General features: G+C 41.7%; 2 protein-coding genes across 2 annotated transcripts; one reads left to right on the top strand and one right to left on the bottom strand.

Moving 5' to 3' along the window:
• The first annotated feature begins 13,037 nt into the window (after positions 1–13,037).
• Positions 13,038–18,212, top strand: LOC117549103. Its single transcript, XM_034220705.1, has 14 exons — positions 13,038–13,129; positions 13,555–13,768; positions 13,864–13,939; positions 14,182–14,441; positions 14,561–14,641; positions 14,920–14,990; positions 15,340–15,437; positions 15,718–15,915; positions 16,162–16,248; positions 16,425–16,684; positions 16,917–17,042; positions 17,191–17,331; positions 17,530–17,653; positions 17,859–18,212. Exons 1-14 carry the CDS (start codon positions 13,122–13,124, stop codon positions 18,074–18,076), a joined length of 1,962 nt encoding a protein of 653 aa, XP_034076596.1. The 5' UTR covers positions 13,038–13,121; the 3' UTR covers positions 18,077–18,212.
• Positions 18,213–18,746: 534 nt separating this feature from the next.
• On the bottom strand, positions 18,747–21,708 carry LOC117549104. The gene is made up of 6 exons (XM_034220707.1): positions 21,558–21,708; positions 21,429–21,475; positions 20,862–20,953; positions 20,145–20,255; positions 19,537–19,810; positions 18,747–19,225 (listed from the first exon to the last, which is right to left on the bottom strand). The coding sequence occupies exons 1-6, from the start codon at positions 21,706–21,708 to the stop codon at positions 19,010–19,012; spliced, it is 891 nt and encodes a 296-aa protein (XP_034076598.1). The 3' UTR covers positions 18,747–19,009.
• Between the last annotated feature and the right edge of the window lie 770 nt (positions 21,709–22,478).

Raw genomic sequence — 22,478 nt, 5'->3', positions numbered from 1 at the left:
CCGGCTCTTCGGTTTAGCTCCGTGTAGGTACCATATGTGTTCGGCCTACCAGAACGTCACGCATTGGCTTGTACGGAGGGACATTTTACACGGCCAAATTCCGAATGTATTGAAACTCCAGACTCAACGTAAGAGCCTTAAGCCTCTTCGTGGGGTGCTGCTAACATTTGAACATACACTTCATTCTTTACTTGGTCCGAATATTCGGCCCGCGTGTATTTCGGTGTATTCAACGGCATTCATATTGTTATTCTACAGTATTTTAATGTATTAATTAATGTAACCCAATTTGTGTTATTTGAAATTGAAAAGGATATGGCATTGTGTTTGTTACTTTCGTTGCAGTTGTATATGTCTTAAGTGTAATTTGGCTTGGCTTCCTATTTATGGACATGCTTTTATTTGAAGGAGAGGTAGCGCTGTTGACAGGAAGTTGTTGTTGCTATGGAAACAACGTGACGGAGATTAACGGAGAAAAGTAATATCTACATATAAAGACGGAAAGTAAACAATAACGTTATGCTTAAGTGTTTTGGCACCCCCGAAGAGGCACAAGCTCTACGTTGATATTGGAGATTTCAATAAATTCAATTTGGGAAAAAAAACGGGGAAAAAACAAACAAAAACGAATATCCGAATAGTACTCCAACGAACGAATATTCTGATATTTGGGTACAGCCCTAGTATGTATAAACAAATACTAGTGACAGTGACGTGAGCATTATGTGGAGAAAACACCCCATGCTTCGCTGTCGTTTCCTGAATGCTAACAGGTCGCTTACGGTTGTGACCCGTTATCCCCGGTATACCCTAGTCAGCGCCCCTAGTTACACCAATCAGCGTGCGATTACCGTATAGCCAATCACAATGCGTGACGTCATTGGTAAGCGACGGACTCTCGAACACATATGGTAGGGCGAACACCTATGATACTGACCATAGATATATATATAAACACTGTTTATCCGACTGGTGCTGCGTCATTGCGTCATCGTTTGCGTCATGACGTAACCGTTTGCATGCCTGCTTCATAAAGCCAAACCGCGCGGAAACCCCTCACAGCTGACACCGACAACAACAACAATGGCCGATTGTGCTCCAGCTTCCTCTGTACCTCTTCGGAAGACCAGATTCCCAGTAGGTAGCTGGTCTCTTCTGTGGAAGATTGGAAGATTGGAAGATTGGAAGATTGGAAGCTGCTTGTTAAGTTTTCTCCATCGTTGTGTACAAACGGCTTTTTGTTGTTGTTCAGGAGTTGATCCGACCCCTGCCCCCGCCTCGACGTAAGCGTGACGTGGTGCTTTTCTAGCCGGACAATTTGTTGGTGCTTGAAACGAACCGGATTCTGGAGCTAAGAGGCTGCTCCACTGCGGTGTGAACAAGAAAACCCAGTGCTTTTCAAGCTCCAGCTCAGAACCTGAAACACCGTTGGTGTGAATGAGGTAATAGAGTATTTTACAAAGAGTGAAACAGCGCCCCTCTAGATGTTATGGTGAAACAATTGCACTCTCTGTTGCGAGAGGAGGCCAGCCGAAATTGGCTTCCCTTGGTGAAAAAAAATTGAGAGATTGACCAATCAGACAAGGCTCACGTCATGCCCCTGCCAACCTGTGATTAGTCCAGGCCATGCCAAGGGAAGCCAGAGGCGGCTGGCACAATCCAATCAAATCGCATCAACTTAGTGTTGCAGTGACGCATCCTAAAACCCGGAAGTAAACTGCGCTCGGTTTCCCTCGACAAAAAGGCAATGGGATTTCTCCATAGGATTTTGGAAAATAGCTCAAAATAAGGTCAGTGGAAAACGAACCCGTTAGATAAATGCAAGTTTTGTTCAGTCGGATAATATCCACATGTCTACCCTACTTTTATAATTTTCGAATCATAAATCTAATCGATAGAAGATATAGCGTCACTGCCAGTGGCGTGCACAGACATTTATAGGGGCAGATGCTCAAGAGAAAAAAAAGGGGCACCTTCTGAGTCGTTGTGGCGGTCGCGCCGAAATTGTGCGCTCCGAAATTGTGCGCTCCGAAATTGTGCGCAAAAATTTGCCGGATAATGGCGGATTTTGTTAAGTTTCTTTTTGGTTTTTGGTTACTTTATTTCGGTGTTAGGGTTATGCTATTTCATTCTTATTTTTGCCTGATTTTACTGATTTATTAAACATTTTTATTATTTATTTTAACATTTATTTTTATTATTCTAAATGACTTATGGTCCCAATCGGAAGCTAGGGGGGATGAAACCCCCCCCCCCCTCCCGGGATTGACGCCCTGGTGGAACCGCCGGCTGCCTTAGTAGTGTGAGATTTATTAAAGGCACATCTTGTATGTCGTAATTGCATATATATTTATTTCAATAACCATATGCTTTCTGATGCAGATGCCTATCTAAAACAAATCAAAGTAGGCTTACTAGCTTCTACACGCTAAAGCAACTGTAGTCAGGGATGCAAACTCATCAGGTATGAAAAAGGTGACAAGGATCCGAGCCCCCGACCCCACGGAATATCGGCTTTAAAATGAGGAATAACAGAGGATTTTAGCAGTCAGAACAACTAAAGCAGCAGGTAATAATAACAGAAAGCCAAAGAGTTACATCTAATAGAAATATATAAAAGCATTTATTTTAATTGTGAAGCAGTCGTTTATAATTTTGGCAGCACTGTTGAGCATTTTGAAAATGTATTTTCATGCCTCTTAGTATTTTATAATACTTTTCTACTTTCACTTGAGGAACATTTTGAATGCAGGACTTTTACTGTAACAGAGTATTCCTACACTGTGGTACTTCTACTTTTACTCAAGTACAAGATCTGAGTACTTCTACTTTATTAAGTACAAGATCTGAGTACTGCTACTAAAGTACAAGATCTGAGTACTTCTACTTTTACTCAAGTACAAGATCTGAGTACTTCTACTACTAACAGCTGGTTCACCAGCGGTTGCAGTCTGTGCCACAGTGACTCCGCACAGTAACGAACGCACCGTAGCTAATGTAGCTGACCCTCATCCCGGAGCAGCAGAGTTCAGCCGGCCCGACAGGCAAGAAGACTCGAGCACACAGCTTCGCGCTTCATATATTAAAAAAATAACACCATGCGCGTCATGATGGCACATAACAGCTCGCGACCGCAGATTATTTCGGCGATTAGATAAAATGTAAATTATATTTGACGCAACTTTAGTTACATTTCCATGACTTTTCCAAAACTTTGGGAAAAATATTGTTTTCCATACTTTTCCAGGGCCTGGAATTTGGCATTTTGAATTTCCATGACTTTTCGCAGGTTTTCAATGACCGTACGAACCCTGTATAGTTTAGTTTGGCATCTGATTTAGGGGATTAAACAATACACTCGTTGTATTTGTTACCTGGTGGTTACTTTACTTGGTCGTCACTAGGGCACTTTTTAATCGTGTTGCTGCGTGCTGCTGCACCACACACCCGCCGTGGCCTGGTCTGACTGAGTGACTGACTGTCAGCTCTGCGCACTGCGCGTTCACGTTGGAGAGCAGGGAAGGGAGGGGCTGCAGCCAGGGCACGTACGGGAGTGCCGCGGGGCACGCGTGGGGATGTCTGACAAAATTACAACGCGCATTTGGGGCATTGTTGTATATATTAGAAGCTTTTAATCCCAGAATTGATCGATGGTTACCATGAGCCACATACAGTACACTGTAATTTTTTTTGTTTTAAACTGTAAAAAACGATTTTTCAAAAGGGCACATTGCTGTCCAGAGGGCAAAACGGGCAGGTGCTCAAGCACTACCTAGAGTCTAATGTGTGCACGTCTCTGGTCACTGCATTACTCTCACCGCCGTTAGAAAGTAGCCAAGCAATTGAAGCAAGTGCAATTATGGAGGGTGAAGATTTGGAGTATTCAATCAAAAATAATTGTACATAAACTTCCGCTACAGCAGCAACAACAAATAAAATCTGATGACAGAGGCCGATGCCCAAACTGGAGCTGTGTACAGCGAGGAAAAAAGGAGCGAATCGGACGTAAAACGTAAAGGTCTCTCTGATTAGTTTGTGAATTAATGCTTATAGAGGTTCGGCGGCTGGAGAGTGGCGTGCGGACATGTCGGTTAGATAACAGGCGTGTGTAAGTCCTGCAATCTGTATGATACAAATTATTAGTACTATTACATTATTACATTGCATTTAGCTGACGCTTTTATCCAAAGCGACTTACAATAAGTACATTCGACCAGGAGGACACAACCTTGAAGAAAACAGAATCATATAAGTACATCAGGTTTCATAGAGCCAACATTTCAAGTGCTACTCAACTGGCTTTAGGTAAGCCAGTCCTTTATTAGTATAAAGTGCTTCGTTAATAGTTCTAACGCTCGAAGTGGAGTCGAAAGAGATGAGTTTTCAGTTTGCGCCGGAAGATGTGCAAGCTATCTGCCGTCCTGATGTCAATGGGGAGCTCATTCCACCATCCTGGAGCCAGGACAGCAAACCCACGTGTTTTCGCCGATGGGAATTTGGGTCCCCTTCGCAGCGAGGGTGCAACGAGTCGTTTGGCTGATGCAGAGCGTAGTGCACGCGCTGGGGTGTACGGTTTAACCATGTCCTGGATGTAGGAAGGGCCAGATCCATTCGCAGCATGGTAAGCAAGTACCAGTGTCCTTGAAGTGGATTCTAGCAGTTACCGGAAGCCAGTGAAGGGAGGCGGAGGAGCGGAGTGGTGTGGGAGAATTTAGGAAGGTTGAAGACCAGACGAGCCGCTGCATTCTGGATGAGCTGCAGAGGGTCGGATGGCACATGCAGGTAGACCAGCCAGGAGGGAGTTGCAGTAGTCTAGGCGTCAGATGACGAGAGCCTGGACCAGAACCTGAGTTGCTTTCTGAGTCAGCTGGGGACGTATCTTCCTGATGTTGTAAAGCATGTATCTACAGCAACGGGTTGTAGCAGCGATGTTTGCAGTGAAGGACAGGTTGTTATCTAGGGTCACACCCAGATTCCTTGCAGTCTGAGTCGGGGAAACAACTGAGGTGCCGATGTTGATTGTTAGGTCAAGAGTGGGACAATCTTTTCCCGGGAGGAAGAGCAGCTCAGTCTTGTCAAGGTTGAGCTTGAGGTGGTGAGCAGACATCCACTGAGAGATGTCAGCTAGGACAAGCAGAGATGCGTGCAACGACCTGGGTCTCTGAGCGGGGAAAGGACAGAATTAATTGGGTGTCGTCAGCGTAGCAGTGGTAAGAAAAACCATGCGGGCTAATGACTGATCCGAGCGAGTTTGTGTACAGGGAGAAGAGGAGGGGACCAAGAACAGAGCCCTGAGGGACCCCCGTAGTTAATTGACAAGGGTCGGACTCAGACCCTCTCCAAGTCACCCTGTAGGTACGGTCTTTCAGGTATGAGGTGAGGAGGGAAAGTGCAGAGCCTGAAACTCCAAGTTTTTGGAGAGTGCGAAGGAGGATCTGATGATTCACACCGTGTCGAATGCGGCAGACAGGTCCAATAGGATGATGACAGAGGAGAGGGATGCAGTTTTGGCAGTGTGCAGTTCCTCCGTGACAGCAATGAGAGCAGTTTCTGTGGAGTGACCTGCCTTGAAACCAGACTGGTGCGGATCCAGAAGGTTGTTCTGATTGAGATAACAGGAGAGTTGTTTAAAAGACAAGCGCGTTCAAGTGATTTAGACAGGAACGGGAGGAGAGAGACAGGCCTGTAGTTTATAACATCAGACGGGTTGAGAGTGGGTTTCTTTAGGAGAGGGTTAACTCTTGCCTCCTTGAGACTGTTTGGAAAGTGACCAGAAGTTAGAGAAGTGTTGATGAAATGGGTGAGAGAACGGTAGAATATCAGGAGCGATAGTCTGAAGGAGGTTTGAAGGGATAGGGTCCAGAGGACAGGTGGTAGGGGGCGGGTAATGAGGGGTAATACCTCACTTGGAGAGAGAGGGGAAAAGAGGTCAGTGTGTTGGTGGAAGGAGGGTCTGGTGACCCAGCGGTGAGTAAAGGTGAGTCAGAAAAAGAAGAGCGAATATCATCAACCTTTTTTTCAAAGTGGTTAACAAAGTCGCTTGACAGAAGTGAGGAGGGGGGAGGAGCTTTTGGAGGGTCCAAGAGGGTGGAGAAGATGGAAAATAGTTTTTTAGGATTGGAATAGGAAGATTGGATCTTATCTTGAAAGAAAGTGCTTTTTGCCTGAGAGATCGAAGCAGAGAAAGAGGAGAGGAGAGCCTGATAGGTTAGGAGGTCGTCACGGTGTTTGGATTTCCACCATTTCCGCTCTGCTGCCCTAAGGACGGTTCTATTAGCACGCAGTGCATCATTTAGCCAGGGAGCAGGAGGGGACTGACGAGCCTGCCGAGATGTGAGAGGACAGAGCGAGTCCAGAGTGGATGAGAGAGTAGAGAGGAGAGTTTCTGCAGCAGAGTTTGGAGGCAGGAGATGGAACGAATCAGAGGAAGGGAGGGCTGAGAGCACCGACGAGGCAAAGCTAGAGGGGGAGAGGGAGCGAAGGTTACGGCGGACAAGTGCAGGATGAGAAGAGATTAGTTTGTTATGTTTGGAAAGGGGATAGAGAGAATTAAATGAAGAAGTGATCGGATGTGTGGAGCGGGTTTACAGAGAGGTTAGAAGTAGCGCAGTTCCTTGAGAATATGAGATCAAGGACATTGCCAGCTTTATGAGTCGGTGGGGACGGAGACAGTGAGAAGCAAAGGCGGTTAACAGAGATGTTAGTTCGTCTATCTTCCCCGTCTGGAGGTTGAAGTCTCCGAGAAGTACAGCAGGAGGGCCAGTTTCAGGGATGTGTGAGAGGAGATTATCTAATTCCTCCAAGAAGTCCCCCAAGGCGCCTGGTGGACGGTAGAGAACAACAATGGTTAACTGTATAGGATGGGTTACTGTGACGGCATGGAATTCAAAGGTGGAAGGAGTGAAGTTAGGTAGCTTGAAGAGGGAAAAGCTCCATTTGGGAGAGAGCAGGAGACCAGTGCCACCTCCTCTGCCAGTGGGTCTGGGTGTATGGGAGAAGGAATATGCAGTGGAGAGAGCTGCTGGGGGGGGATGTGTTGGATTGGAGTAATCCAGGTCTCAGTGAGAGCAAGGAAATCCAGAGACTGCAGGGAGGCGTAGCCAGAGATGAAGTCAGCCTTAGGAACAGCTGACTGGCAATTCCACAGGCCACCAGAAACTAGATGTTGGATCTCAGTGGAGCACGTGGGATAGACGAGAGCAGGCCGGTTATATCGATTAGGAGATACACGGGGGCCAGTGATAATTGCAAGAAGACACATGAACAGGAATAGAGAAAATACACATGATTATAGCATGCGGGGCTAGAAAACTAAAGAAAAGAGAAATAAGACACCAGCTCGATCAGAGTAGGATTTGCCTCCTCTTTGCCTCTCTCGTGACTCCCGCAGGACTGTGTAAAATGATACCGGGTGCTGTAATCACTCATCTGGTTACGTTATTACATTGACCACCACACCCCCCCCCCCCCCCCTCTGATCCAAAAGAAAGGACGTATTATTGGCTTCCCCTAATTTTTTTCCCACGCTACGCACATTGTGCTGTTAGCTATATCCACTAAACTGCGAGGACATACTCAGTATCAGGCGCGTCGCCTGGCCCGGACAATTCTCCCTCAATAATACAATACATTAACTAGACCCTCCAGAAAAACGCGGGCAAAAATCCTTGATTATGCGGGCTAAAATCCTTGATTATGCGATTAAAACATGCAGGGTTTTATATGATTTTATGCGGTGAAATTGCGAAATATGCGGAAAGTTGCGAAAAAGAATAGATTTTTTTTAAAATATTGGGCTGTCTTATTTATTCTCTCTCACACACAACCTGCCACTAACGTTAAACCCCTTTCCTATTCAATTAAACACATTCAATGTTTATCTATTGTAAAAGCAATTGGGCTATTTTAATCACACTCTCTCTCTCTCTCTCTCTCTCTCACACACACTCACACACACACACTTCTCCGCCTCATTCTGTTTTAATTTACTCGTTCGTTATCTGACCAGCTTCAATCTTGACTACTCACTTCGTTTCTTGTAGCCCTCGAAAGGGTTTTGGAGGTTGATGCCTCTGTGGATTACATTTCCTACATTTCTGACCTCCTGCTAAATTATGAACCATCCAGATCTCTCAGGTCTTCAGGGACTGGTCAGCTTTCTGTCCCCAGAGTCAGAACTAAACATGGTAAAGCAGCGTTCAGTTATTATGCTCCAAATATCTGGAACAAACTCCCAGAAACCTGCAGGTCCGCTACAACTCTGACTACTTTTAAATCCAGGCTGAAGACTTTTCTTTTTGTCGCTGCTTTTAATTGAACTATTCATATCTTAGACTGCACTGTAACTTTTATCCATGTACTTTTTTTCTTTTAATGTTTAATTGACTTTCATGTATTTTTTTTCTTTTAATGTTTATTTTATTAGCTTTTCTTTTTAATGACTGATTTTAAAATGCCATTTTCTTAATCTCTTTCATTTTTGTAAAGCACTTTGAATTGCCTTGTGTTGAAAAGTGCTATATAAATAAACTTGCCTTGCCTTGCCTTGCCTTGTGAACGTGAGTTGTTTGGCTTTCTTGTCCGCAGCAGCAGAAAGCATTTTCGAATGGTTGAATGAATCAAAGTGGGTCGTCACCGTCGATTTTCTCAAATGCTCCAACACACAGTTGCACGGGGTGCAGAATAGTTTCCCCCCACTTTCGTGCAAGACATCGGGGTTTCATTTCATTTTATTTCAAACCTTTATTTATACAGATAAATCCCATTGAGATCATTGATCTCTTTTTCAAGGGAGACCTGCTCAAGTAGTTCCACATGAAACATAAAAACATAAATAGAACAACAAAAGGACATCATACAGCATCATTTACATAATTATCCACATAAACAGGTACCAATAGCTTCCGATTGAGTAGCATCCAACCGAGCTTTAAAAACATTTCGTGGCACCAGATTGTTCAGTTTCCATTTAATTTGCAGACTATTCCAAGACAGTGGAGCTGCGCATCTAAAAACTGTCTTCCCTAAGACAGTCCTAGCAGTTGGCACATTTAATAAAACCACAGCATTCGATCTCAGGCAGTAACCACTTACAATTCTCCGTGAGATCAGGGAGCAGATATAAGATGGAAGTTTCCCTAACATGGCTTTATATATAAAAATGTACCAGTGACTGAGCCTCCGTACAGTTAGTGAAAGCAAACCAGCCCTTGCATACAGGGTACAGTGATGGGTTAATGCTTTACAGTTTGTCACAAATCTTAGTGCACTGTGATACGCAGCATCTAACTTGACCAGGCAATTGGCAGGTGCATTCATATACATCAGTTCACCATAGTCCAGCACAGGTCAAAAGGTCACAGAGCCTTTTCCTGGCCTCAAGTGAGAAACAGGACGTGTTCCTGTAGAAGAAACCTAGCCTAACCCTCAGCTTTTTAAGCAGGTTATTGACATGAAGTTTAAAAGTGAGACAATCATCAAGCCAGATACCAAGGTATTTGTAACAGGTAACCACTTCAAGTTGTATTCCTTGCGTAGTTACAATATCTAAAACAGGCTCTGGTGTCTTTTTAGCTTTAGAAAAGAGCATTACCTTGGTTTTCTCAACATTTAAAAGAAGCTTTAGTTCAGAGAGCTGAGTCTGAATAATGTTAAAAACAGCCCGTAATTTAACTCCAGGTAATGGAGGGACCTGCACAATACATCACGGTATCATCCGCATAAAAATGTAAAGTAGCTTCATCCACATTTTCACCTAAACTGTTGATGTAGATGGAGAATAAAAGTGGACCTAAAACAGAACCTTGAGGTACACCATTAGTGATGTTCAACCACTCAGAAGACAGCCCATCAAAGTGAACACATTGGGACCTTTCAGAGAGGTAGTTCACAAACCAACCACTGCATGGCTGGACATGCCTATACTGGCTAGCCTCTGCTTTAAAATGTGATGATCGACGGTATCAAATGCTTTTGAAAGGTCAATAAATAGAGCTGCACAACTCTGCTTATTATCTAAAATACTCGCCACATCATTCACCACTTTCATTGTGGCAGTGATGGTGCTGTGTTGCTTTCTGAAGCCTGACTGATGTTTAGACAGGATGTCATTTGTACATAAAAACACCTTTACCTGTTCACTCACTAAGCCAGTGGTTCTCAAACTTTTTCTGCCATTCCCCACTTTGAACAGGTGGGCCTTTTCAAGCCCCACCTGTCGTGAGCCACTTTTACTCCTCTCTTTTTGTTTTTTGCAGTGTATATATTTAGCACATTTTAACATTATGATGTGCTGACCTTTAACCTTTGTGTGCTGTTTAGGTCCGTGGGACCCGTTTGCAGTGTTTACTAAAAGAACATGTATGCAATTTAATTATTTTAACCTGCTTTATTTGGGGGTTGACCTCACATCCTCCAGGGGGGACCTCACCTACTCTAGGGGGGTCCTCACCTACTCTAGGGGGGTCCGCACCTCCTCTAGGGGGCACCTCACCTCCTCTAGGGGGGACCTCACCTCCTCTAGGGGGCACCTCACCTCCTCTATGGGGGACCTCACCTCCTCTAGGGGGGACCTCACCTCCTCCAGGGGGGGACCTCACCTCCTCCATGGTGGACCTCACATCCTCTAGGGGGGTCCGGGGGCATGCACCCCCAGGAAGATGTTTTTTTTAAATGTTGAAGTGAAATGCATCAATCTGGTGCACTTTGAGCACAACATGAATTTATAGATACAGCTCTCAACACGAAAGGGAGCTGTATGCTTTTCAATACTCCAAACATCTTTAGAATATGATCACAACCAATAACAAATCATTTAAACTGGTTTATTCGTATCTTATGTTACCTAGTTAGCATTCTTTATTTCTATGTATGCATATTTTACTAATCACTCCCCTTTAAACTGTTTTTTCTTTTTTTACTGTCCTATACTCAGGGTTGGGAGGGTTACTTTGTAAATGTAATCAGTTACTGAATACTGAATACATGGCTCTGAAAGTAATCCGAACGTATTCAGATGACTTTTAGAATACTTTTTCTTTTTCCATTTTCAAGAACTCAAACACAACATCTTGGTGTCATTCTGGACAGCTCCCTCTCATCTGCACCCCACATAAAAAACATCACCCGGACTGCATTCTTTGTACTGTCTTAAAACCTTTCCTTGGAATATGTTATGAATTCTAAGGTGTCCTTGGGTGCTTTGAAAGGCGCCCCTAAATAGAATGAATTATCATTATTATTTATTATCTGAAACGATGTAATAACTTTTACAACTGTTTCCATTCACATTGATTTGATCCCGTTATGAAATGTCATCATTTCGACAATAAAGAAATGCTACGTAAAAGTTATCTTGCACATTTTATCTAACCATCTCCGTTTCTAACTTTCAATATATTTTTTAAGAGATCTCTCTCTCTCATCTGCGTGCGGGGGCGGGGCCTCACAGACGCTGCATCTCTCTCTCGCTCACAGACATGCTGCAGCGCTGTGCAGTGTGCACACAGTTCTGCTGGTAATGAATATTACATTTTGTGAGGAAACTTTTCCACCAATAATTCCAATAAGTATTCCAAAATGTATTCACTTCAGGTTTACGAAAGTAACTGTAATCAGATTACTCGTTTTTCAAATGTAACACCAGCTGGATACAGTTACTTGTTTTTTGTATTCTGATTACGTAACGCCGTTACATGTATTCCATTACAACCCAACCCTGCCTATTGGAATGATTTCTTACTTTATTCTTTACAATATATTAAATAGATAAAGGTGTGCTCTCTCGCTTTCTCTTTCTGTCTCGCTCGCTCACAGAAGCTGTGTGGTCCTCCGTGGCGATGACGGCTTGCGTTAAAAATAATAATAAACATATTTGTAAAGTGGGGGGACACAAACGGGATTTCGAAAAGTGTCACGGTTAAACTAATTTATTATGAAGTGGTGAGGTGCCGCTCGACATTTATTTTCTTCCCGACTGCAACACGTGTGTGTGTGTGTGTGTGTGTGGTGTGTGTGTGTGTGTGTGTGTGTGTGGTGTGTGTGTGTGTGTGTGTGTGTGTGTGTGTGTGTGTGTGTGTGTGTGTGTGTGTGTGTGTGTGTGTGTGTGTGTGTGTGTGTGTGTGTGTGTGTGTGTGTGTGTGTGTGTGTGTGTGTGTGCGTGTGGCTGTATGGGCTCAGAACAGTCTCATAATACACACATGCACACAGAAGGATTCACACTTGTATTTCATGATCCGCAAAAGGATTCAAACTTGTATTTCCGGATCCACACTTGTGTTTTTCAATGCATACACAAATGTGTTCCGTTTCATATACATGTAAATAAAATCCAAACACAGAAAAAAGTTTTACATGAGTATTTTTGATCCACACATATTAGTTTTCCGTTTAAAACCGCTGCACCTTCAAACACAAACAGCTTTATGTGCACGGATCGCTGTGCATTCGTGTGTGGGTTTTTTGAGACTCCCCTGACGCTCACCCGATTCGTACTTGTAATTTCTCTCATCTATAGCCAATCAGATGTCTCCTCCAGTCTAAGCCAATCACATGAGCGCGCCCCCACGTGGGTAGGATTTCTTGCGTTCGTGACGTAGCACTTCATTTACGCATTTTGCGCAGTCCGGACTCCGGAGCTGATAGGTCAGAGGTCATCTTTAAAATGGCGTCTGGTGGTCGCGCGCCTCCCGCTCCAAGTGTAAATTATGAAATACTCCTAAATTATGAAGGATTGGTTTTGCTTAGTTGTTAGTTGTTTAATTCGAGAATTATATAGAACTGTTTTGGTTAGCTGTGTTGTAGTAGCTGAGCTCCATAAGCTAACATTAACTAGCGTTGTCTGTCTAACGGTCTAACGATCCCCCATTCTTATTATGTGCTTCTGCTACCAAGTAAAATGTTGCAGTGAAGTGAATGTGAGAGAAAATTAATTGACTGTTCGACAGGGTGTAACGCCTCGGGTCGAGGTAGCAGCACGGGCTTTAGTTCAATGAATAGCCAGGGAGTTGTCTGCGACTCCAACTCCACCAGAAGTGAGCATAGCAGAGGGTGCACCGGTCAGCGTAGCAGTCAGGGCGGTAGACAGCGTCCAATCCCACAATGATGTCAGGGTGAGGCAGGCGATGAGAAGGTGATTTAATAGACTTTGTTTTACATTTGACAGTTCAAGATCAAACTGTGGCTTAATCCCGTAGATGTGTAAACATCTGATATTTGATCTCACCCCTCGCATTACTCTAATGTAATGTTGAGTTAATGTTTTAAAACATTTGTCCATAGTATGTATCCTCCATTACTGCTTTTAAAACCTTTAACAACCCCTTGCCTTGAAACGTCCCAAACACAATATATTAATGTTTTCAAAACAAATATTTTGGTAAGATAAAGCTAAGTGTCAAGATTGTTTTTGTATCGACAGAATATTAACTATGATTTCGCTTTTTATTCATACAATTTGTTCAACCTATGTTAACAAAACCATCAACGCAAGCCAATGATTTGCAAATGATATAACAATGTCTAGTCTCACAGATCCTTTTGTCATTCCCACATCAGGCAATTCCCAAGTATGTTCAGTACTGATCAGCCAAGAGGCAAAAGACGATTTCCCACCCCGGCTCCTTGCATCGTCAAACGGACGGACTTTCACATATATGTCCTTTCGGGACCCAGTCAGTTTACACCTAAGGGCTCGGAAGAGCTACCACTTGCCTATGCTGGCCTTGGAAAGAGGATGCTAAATCTACCGGACAACTTATTGCACAGTGAGGTAATCATATAAACAGACAGTATTAAAGATTTCTCAATGATTTAAAATGTGAATCACTTGCTGAATATTGTATGTTATTTCACTTTGTTTTAAAGACTATGGCTTCGGTTGAGGAAGAATTTCCAAAACTGAAAACATTAAAAGGAGGCTGGATGTTTTTCAAGTCAGCAGGTAATATTGTTCTCATCTCCATTGGTGAAAATGCTGTGTTGTGTTTTTCACACTCAGAAGCCCCACATATGTGTTTTCTGTTGCCCTACTTTGAATTACCATTCATATCACTTCTTCAAGTTGTATAAAACAGTACTAAAGTTTGCCTGACAAAGTGTAACGTATATCCCTAATATTAATGTATGTACTGTCAGGTGGTTTTAAAGCACACTTGTGTTGTTCCTATTTTGATTTTAAAATAGGTGGTAGTGGACGTCGAAAGCTGTCCATAATTCCTACTGACTCCGAGGGGTACTCCACAAGGCTCCTCAAAACAGCGTCCAACAACGGAAAAAACATTGTGTTTGTAATTCCACTACAGGAGCAACTTTCTACCGAACCACTACCCTATGACTCGGCAGAGTTTGCAAAGATGCCACAGTCAACCTGCATAACATGTGGCAGTCAAATGCCTTTGCAGCTGTTGCCTTTACATGTGGAGGAATGTAATGACATATTGACTGTAAGCTGTTATTAAAACGTTTCTCTCATTTCTCAAATAAATATGTAATGTTTTAGTTTGCTCAAATGACTGTTTCAAAGTCTATAGAACCAATTCTCTGTACCTTTTTTGTTTTTTAGGAGAGTGAATCTGGGACTTCTCTTGATGAAGTGATTGAGCAGCCAAATCCACCTAACACAGGGATGGGAGAATTGTCAGAGGTAGTTGATGCTGATCCTGTTAAAGTTACTTTGCAATTTAGTATAAAAGCCTTATTGTTTTCAGTAAATAATGACAGCATGATTGCAGGTGTGTATATAGGTAGGGTATAACACATTTCACCAAACAGACTTTTTGCACACTGTCTATGTACTCATTTTTTTATCATAGAATTATGTTTCCTGTATCACTTATCTGAGAGAGAATTATTAAACATAAAACCTCTTATAATAATGTGATATGTTTTAAAGGTATTGACATTTGTTTATGTTTTTTACAGGTTTGCCCTATATGTCTTGAATCTTACCCAATTGATGTCCTCTCATTTCATGCAAGCACATGTGGTGAAGGGTAAGACGTTTTGACTTGTTCAAGCAAAAGATGGAAGATAGACATGTTTTGAGAGAGGTGAACAACATATACAAAGTGTCAAACCTAATAACGATATCGTTTGGTGAATGTGCTTGTTCCTTTTTTGTGTTTTAAAATGCTGTAATGTTACAGCTATAGCAGCTGCATCAGAGCATGTGATGCATTTTTAGGAAATGTAGAAATCTTAACAGAGCCGAAATACTTATTAGGGATCTGATTTAAATTACTTTGTTTGATATGCAAGAAGAAATATGTAAAAAAAGAAGGGCGCTCACTAGTCTCTATTTTCCATTCCTGTGAGTATGTTTTTTGTTTTGTCTTTTCCAAGAATGGACCCTGCTCATCATAGCGATGCAGCCAGTATGACAAGGACAGAGGAAATGCCAGGACCTTCAGTTCAACGATTGCCAGCAACAGTTTCAGCAGGTTATTTATTCAGAACAATTACTGCTGTGGTGTAGTTTGAAACAGTGACTACTCACAAACACTTAAATAGCAATGATCACCAAAATGAATGTTGTTACATGTTTGATCCAGTAATATGGAAAGGATAATTGATTTCAAGTTACTACCTTTTAATATATTGCTTTAAAATACAGGGCTTACTAAATGAGACAATAAATGAAGTACTATTTTACAATTGAAGCTGACATATTATGAAGTTTATTGTACCAACCACTTTTTTTCCCTTCAAATTACATTTCAGCCTGGGCCAATGAAGTGGACCCCCGGAAGGCATGTCAGTTGTTCAGAGAGGAACTGCTGGAACGTAACTATGAATGTCCACGCCTCTTTCTGTCAATCGACTTGTTTGACGCAGAAGAAGAAACAGACAGTTCATTGATTTCATTCTTTAAAATGAACAATGTTAACTGGGCAGCTCCATTGAAGTGCAGGCTGAGAGGTATTAATAAATAGTGTAACTTCTCATGTTTCATTATAGGTTGTCATCTGGGTCGAATTTTGCCTTTTTGTTTGTTTTTACTTGCATGTTGAGGATTAAGTTCATGTCCCTTAGACCAGGGAAGAAAGAACTAGTTACATTTATTGTATTGAAAGCTTGAAGGATGATTCATGTTGTCTCTTGGTAAGTGTATGTTGAATATCATCTTGTTGGTTGTACTTTTCTAAATGAGGTCGTCTTTTCAAGGGGATGCAGCAGTCGGCCAAGGTGTCAACCGACACGTTTTGTCAATGGCCATGCAGAAACTGAAGACCGGCTTCAGTATAAATTTAGGTGGGATGTCCCCATTCGTCTTTCAATTGAAATAACCACTTGCAGCTAAATCTTAATAAACCAACAAAGATTACAACATGCATATTCACAGTTGAACCAACACTCAATATAGCTTGACCTAAAAATTACGTTATAGCAATACATGGTGTCTAAACTATTTCTCCTTTTCTCTTAAGGCTGTGCAGCTCTTACAAGCCTTTTTGAAGGCGAAATGGAACATCGGGTTCCCTCCGCAGCTGCTGTGCTTCGGGAAAGCAACCTGTTTGAGATGGCAGGTCGGATGATAGGCCATTCCTTCCTGCATGGTGGTTTTGGTTTCTCAGGACTAAGTGTGCCTGTAGTGACTCTGTTGACTGGTGGGAGCACGGATACTGCAGCATCAGCGCTTACCCTGCTGGACTGTCCTGATCTTGACCACCGTGAAACAATTGGTTTTGTGAGTGTCCTAGTTAAAAAGTGACATGTCATACACCACTGCACCACAATGCTAACATACACTTGTCATCTTGTGCATTATGAAAAAGATTCCATTCATGCGTCAAGGCTGGGCTGTTTAGCTAGAAATGATTTCCAATGCTTTTTTGTGTCCCATTTTGATTTTTCCAGATTTAGGCTTTTTGTCCACTTTTGCATGCATTTAAAAGATGTCCTCTTTTCTCCTGTTTTAGCTCAAGAATACACAACTTACTGCTCAAGAAACCACCAGTGTGACTGATCTTTGCCTGTCCTGGGACCTCCCTGTTCCAACCTCCACCAATCATGACTGGCTGTTCCAGGAACTTCTTTCCCATGCAGTAATCATTTTATATTGTACCATTTTTATTTAAACAATACAATACAATGTTTAGGTAATTAGTAGGTTTGCTTTGTAAGTCCTCCTGTATCTGCTACTGTGGTGTTTTTCCATTAGTGCCTCAGTTTGATTGTTCCTTTTACTTGTAGGTACTTCACCGTGTTAGGCAGCCTATCAAGCAGATTCGCAAAGGCCTTAAAGAAACGGGAATCTGGCCGCTTGTTTCAAATAGGCCAGATGTCCACCCCATATTATTTCCAAGAGAGAAAAATGATGAGCTGAACTCACAGGTAAGTACCATTTTCTTTATTGGATTTATGTTATTCATGGGATTTGTTTGCAAACACTATCATGCAATTTCATTTGTGGGGCTCTTAAACTGGTGTGTAGATCTTAAATCAATGCTTTACAATGTTAAGATAATTCTGTAGCATATAACATGAGCTTCAATCTTAGCAAAGAACACGTTTGTATTTGATCCCCTATAGACTGTGATCCAGAACATCCACTGGCCACAGCCCAAAAGTGACAGCGATGAGGACGAGGACGACGCCGTTCCATTGGAGAAAGTCGGTCTCGTCACTGGATTTTTGAGGCAATTCATAGAGGAAGATAACACTAATTAATGACTGCTAAAGCTGTAGTGCAGCTGAAGAGATGGCAGTTCTGATGAAAAATAATATACACACATCGGTGTACAAATACAAATCTATGCATGGGTTAACCGTTGATATTCCTGCAAGTTTTACTGCTCAAATTTAAGTTTTGATATAATGCAATTTGAGGTATCGCATACATAACAAATTCTCTCCCATAGCATCTCCGAAGGTGCTGCGTGACCTCTTGAAGTTCTGGGTCGGGTGGGAGCTGCTCACAACAAACCTTGAAGTTGAGGTTGTTACTTCAAAATACCCAGTGGCTCTCACCTGCTTCCTAAAATTGAAGCTCCCAAGCCACTACCAAACTTATGAGAAGTTCCACCAGGACTTGATGATGGCCCTCAGTTCCATCAGTTCAGGCTTTGGGCTTGTGTAGCTACACACTGACTCTCAGTTTGTTTTGTATTTTTCTGGAGAAGGGTTTGCCTCTCTATTCAATACACTGTGTGAGATACAGGGTTACAGTTGGTACACCTACCGTGTTTTATAAATAAAGGACATTTGGAAAAAGACTGTTTGTCCATTATCATTGTTACACTTTAACGGAGCGTCCACACAGCAGCGTGCGTTGACGCTTGGAGTTGGGCGTGTCTGAAGCTTGGGGATTTTTTGCGACCAACAACCAATCACATGAATCTCCCGCCCCCGACATACAAAGCAATAGCAATGTTAAAACGAAGTAAACTGGATATAAAATAATGAATTTTCCCTCCATTTTTTTGAATATGAAGAAATGACCTGCGTAGTCTCTCCCAGCATACACACGGTTTGATTGGCTAGCGCTTGTAATGGCAGATTTGCATAAATGGGATTTCATTGGCTGACGCTTCTGCCGAGTCGCCAAAAGTTGAACATTGCTCAACTTTTGAAGCGAGCAACGCCAGCAACGCTCCACGTCGCTTTTCAAAATGCAGTTCGGCTAAAAGTGACGTCACCCCATTCAAAGTGAATGGGCAGAAGCGTTGAAAGCTTCAACGCACACCGCTGTGTGGACGGGCCGTAACAATGCCCAATCCCTTGAACAGTAAAGCATTACACTCCGAATAGTTATTTTACAATGTTTTTATTTTGTACAGAGTGTAAAATGAATGTAATTCTGTTGCTCTGAAACGGTTTTTGATCCTGACTGAAAATGCATCTCTAAAAACACTTCCATTAATTTATAAGTCAAAAGAAAAATGTCTAATCATGCAATTGAGATTAACTTAATCAAGCATAAGCTATGTAAATATAAAATGATTAACTTTCCATCATTGCCAAATAACTGAAATCATGACACAAATCATACTATAGTTGTTAAATGTAACAACTATCGGTGCTCAATTAAATTCTCAATGTATTGGACAGTATTGAGATATATGTCCACTCCGAAACATTCAGATTCTTCCAATGGATCAATGTTGTCTTGCAGTTGCATAATTTCAAGGTCTGAGAGAGGGAAGTTCAGCGTAGGGACATTGACCCCGGTATGATGCTCATTTGTGTATCCACTCTCTTCCCATTGAATCTCTGGTATGAGTGAACCCTAAAAAAGACAAAGTGAGTGTACAAATATTAAAGCAAGCACTGTGCCATTACTGCTTCTTATTACAAAATATGTGATCAGGAGAAATAAAGAGGGTATGCAATTGTTCTATAATAATAAAAAATGGAGTGATTGTGGAATAATGTTAAGGTAATATTATAGAAAAGTGTTCTTGCTTGCTCCCAGCAGAGGTTCTTTTAATCCAAGAACGGGAGTTAGTTTATGAATCAGATAACTTATTATACTGTTTGGGTTTTTATTGATTGATAATAAACAAGAGATAGTGATGGTTTTGAAAATTCATAATTTACCTCAGGCTCAGGATCTGCAACAGGATTCAGGTGCTGGCCCACCTGCCACAACTGATTGGGTGTCAGATTTTGCTCTGTCCTGATGGGATGGTTGGCCCAGGCCTCACTGAACACATCCAGGTTGGCTTGGATGCGTGGCAAGAAAACGTAGTGGCAGCAGAAGATGTGCAGGACGTTACTGATGTCAAGCAGGTGTTGTTCCTCAAGAGAGTGCAGGGTGTTGTAAAAGACACCCGTAACACTCATGAACACATCACGCCAGAGGCGTTCAATTCTGTGAGAAGAAAACACAAAAAAATGTTAAACTTAAAAGAAAATTCAAACTGTTCACTATGAACAATTTAAAGTTTCCTAGTCATTGAGTCAATGGCAATGTCTCTAACTGAAAATTGCATTTATTTAAAAAAAATCAACTGACTTGACAGGAGAGTACAAACATAACATTAAGTGAGTTTTCAAATGTTTGCGTGGCTGGTACATTTCTGTGAAAATTGTCATTTTCTTCTTTGTGAAGGAATGGTCTCAACATGTGCTTATGAAGGTTTGTTAAAGGGAATATTAAGAAGAAGAAATATGCTCATAAGCTTACAAAATTAGGTTTAAATCACCGTTGATTGTGTACGCTTTTCCCTGCAATGAAGCTGTTACTGTCAGTTCCACGAACTGAGAACATTAATTGTGCTACTCCCACATTTTCTCCACCATGATCTCCTCTCACTCTGGAAAATAAATCAAATAATTATGCATAGTTAAAATCTACGTATTTGAAGGTCCAAAAAACGAGGGGTACAATTCCATAATGATCTACATCCATAATGTGATCACAAATGGCTCTCTCTGGACATACATATTTGAGATATCTGGACAGGTCCTTAACTGTAACCCTTAAGAGTTCTCTTTCACTTTATTAAACCTCGAGTTATCTTCCACACCTGAATGAGGGATGGTTCACATCAGCTTGTGAATAGATTATATTTTCATATTTCTGTACAGTACATGAATCTCAGCTGAGGGATAGAAAAATCTGACATGTCGCTTATATATTGTCATATGTAAGGGGCTCACATAGAATTAACAATTGATATGGCTGTGTCCGACAGCACTTTTGTGACCTAGAAAAGTACCGTTTATAATGGCAATTGTTTTAACTTATATGTTCAGATTGCCTCTTTGAACTAATAGTAAAGCACGACAATATTTGCAATGAATGAGTCCCATCAAAAGTAAAGTGGTCGTCACTGATGCAGCCATTGGAGGGGAACATCTAAATTTGATGGAAAGGTCCGCAATTACACTAATGATTACATATGAAATAATGTGAATACCTCAGAGGAAACCCGTGCTCGTTCACAGCTTCATTGAAGAAACACAAGTGGGTGTCAGCCCGGTTGTTGTCTGCTATCTTCAAGTACATAATCTACACATACAAGTACACATAAAACAACATATTAGTACCTTGATGAATCAGTTTAACTTGAAGCATCTGTCAAATGACAATGTGCAGCATTAAGAGAACAACGCACAACAGAATTATTCAATGTATAACAGAATATCATGATAGCTCAGGCAAGCTTCTTGACATATATTGTGCGGTTACTAGTATAAGTGTTTTAATTATTTCACAAGTTCTTCAAAGTATTTATTTTGAAATTAAGTAAATAAGTAAATGCACATTGTTTGATCTGAATCACTTAAAATATAAGGTGACTTTAGAAGTCCATATCGTCTGTTTGGTAAGAGGCGATATGTAATTAACTATAGGTTAGATTGTGTACCTAAAGATCACCACCTGTTGGTACAGAAAATAAACTGAAGCTTAGAAAAGTAAAACCATCACATGATGTTCGGCAACATTTTGCAGTTGTTGGTTCTTGACAATAGAATAGTCTTACCTTCCTTGAATAGCCATCTATTCCCCCCAAAGATAACAAAGTTGTACCTGTCAATGATAGACAATGATATGATTACATACACAAGATATATACAACTAGACATTAAAAATAATAAAATGAACAGATTACATACAGACAGCATGCAGACAAACCTGATGAGCTTGTGGTTGGTGTCAATGTGCACCATGTACTTAGGGTAAGGAACTGTGTATGTTCTCCTCACCACACATCCCATCCGGGTCATCCTGGCGAGCACACCAACACTGTCCACACGATGCATGGATGCATACACCCGTTCCCATTGCACTCTGTGTCCCTTCGCAAGTAGAGCACCTCGGACTACACGGTAGCCAGCATCTGGCATTGCACTTTTTATTGTGGTGATCAATGAATCCAATTCGTCATCAGTGCAGCCACTATATGAAGCAGATATAGAAATGTCATTTTCGGTCATCCGCCTAAAAAGCGTTGCTCTAGACACACCCAGGAGTCTGGCGATGCAACTCGATGGCAGTCCCAGTTCAACCAGATGTGTCAGAGCCTCTACTGACACATTCAATCGTGGACGCCCACGTCCACAACATTTTTGCAACTCAAGGGTCACAAATATCTGTTGATTATCTCTCTCTTGTTGGATAAGGCTATTCAGGTCTGCAAGTGCAGACTGTATATTATTCCCTAAATCAACAATGTCACCCAGTGCACTCAATATAACAAAAGCCTGACGGCACGCAAACTGTAGCCCTTCGAGATCAACAGGTGTCCTATCCAAGATGTATGTCAGTCGATCTTGAAGTCTCTGAAGGATTTCACGCTTTACTGATTCCTGGGGGGAAAATAATAGAAAAGATAGATAAAATATGACCAACAGTGCTCAACGTTCGACCGTTTGTTTACCAACACTGGTTAATCCTATTTAACATCATCTCTTAATGTTCAATTCCACCCCATCATTAAACACAATGGAATATATTTTTGAATAATAATTTGAGCAGCAAACTTTGGATTAATTCTGTCTAAATTGTCCCTAAAAAACAAAGCAACAGAATG

Source organism: Gymnodraco acuticeps, unplaced genomic scaffold (assembly GCF_902827175.1).
Source record: "Gymnodraco acuticeps unplaced genomic scaffold, fGymAcu1.1, whole genome shotgun sequence".
Classification (NCBI taxonomy): domain Eukaryota; kingdom Metazoa; phylum Chordata; class Actinopteri; order Perciformes; family Bathydraconidae; genus Gymnodraco; species Gymnodraco acuticeps.
The sequence above is the reverse complement of the archived record's forward strand: the minus strand, read 5'-3'. Positions and strand labels throughout refer to the sequence as shown.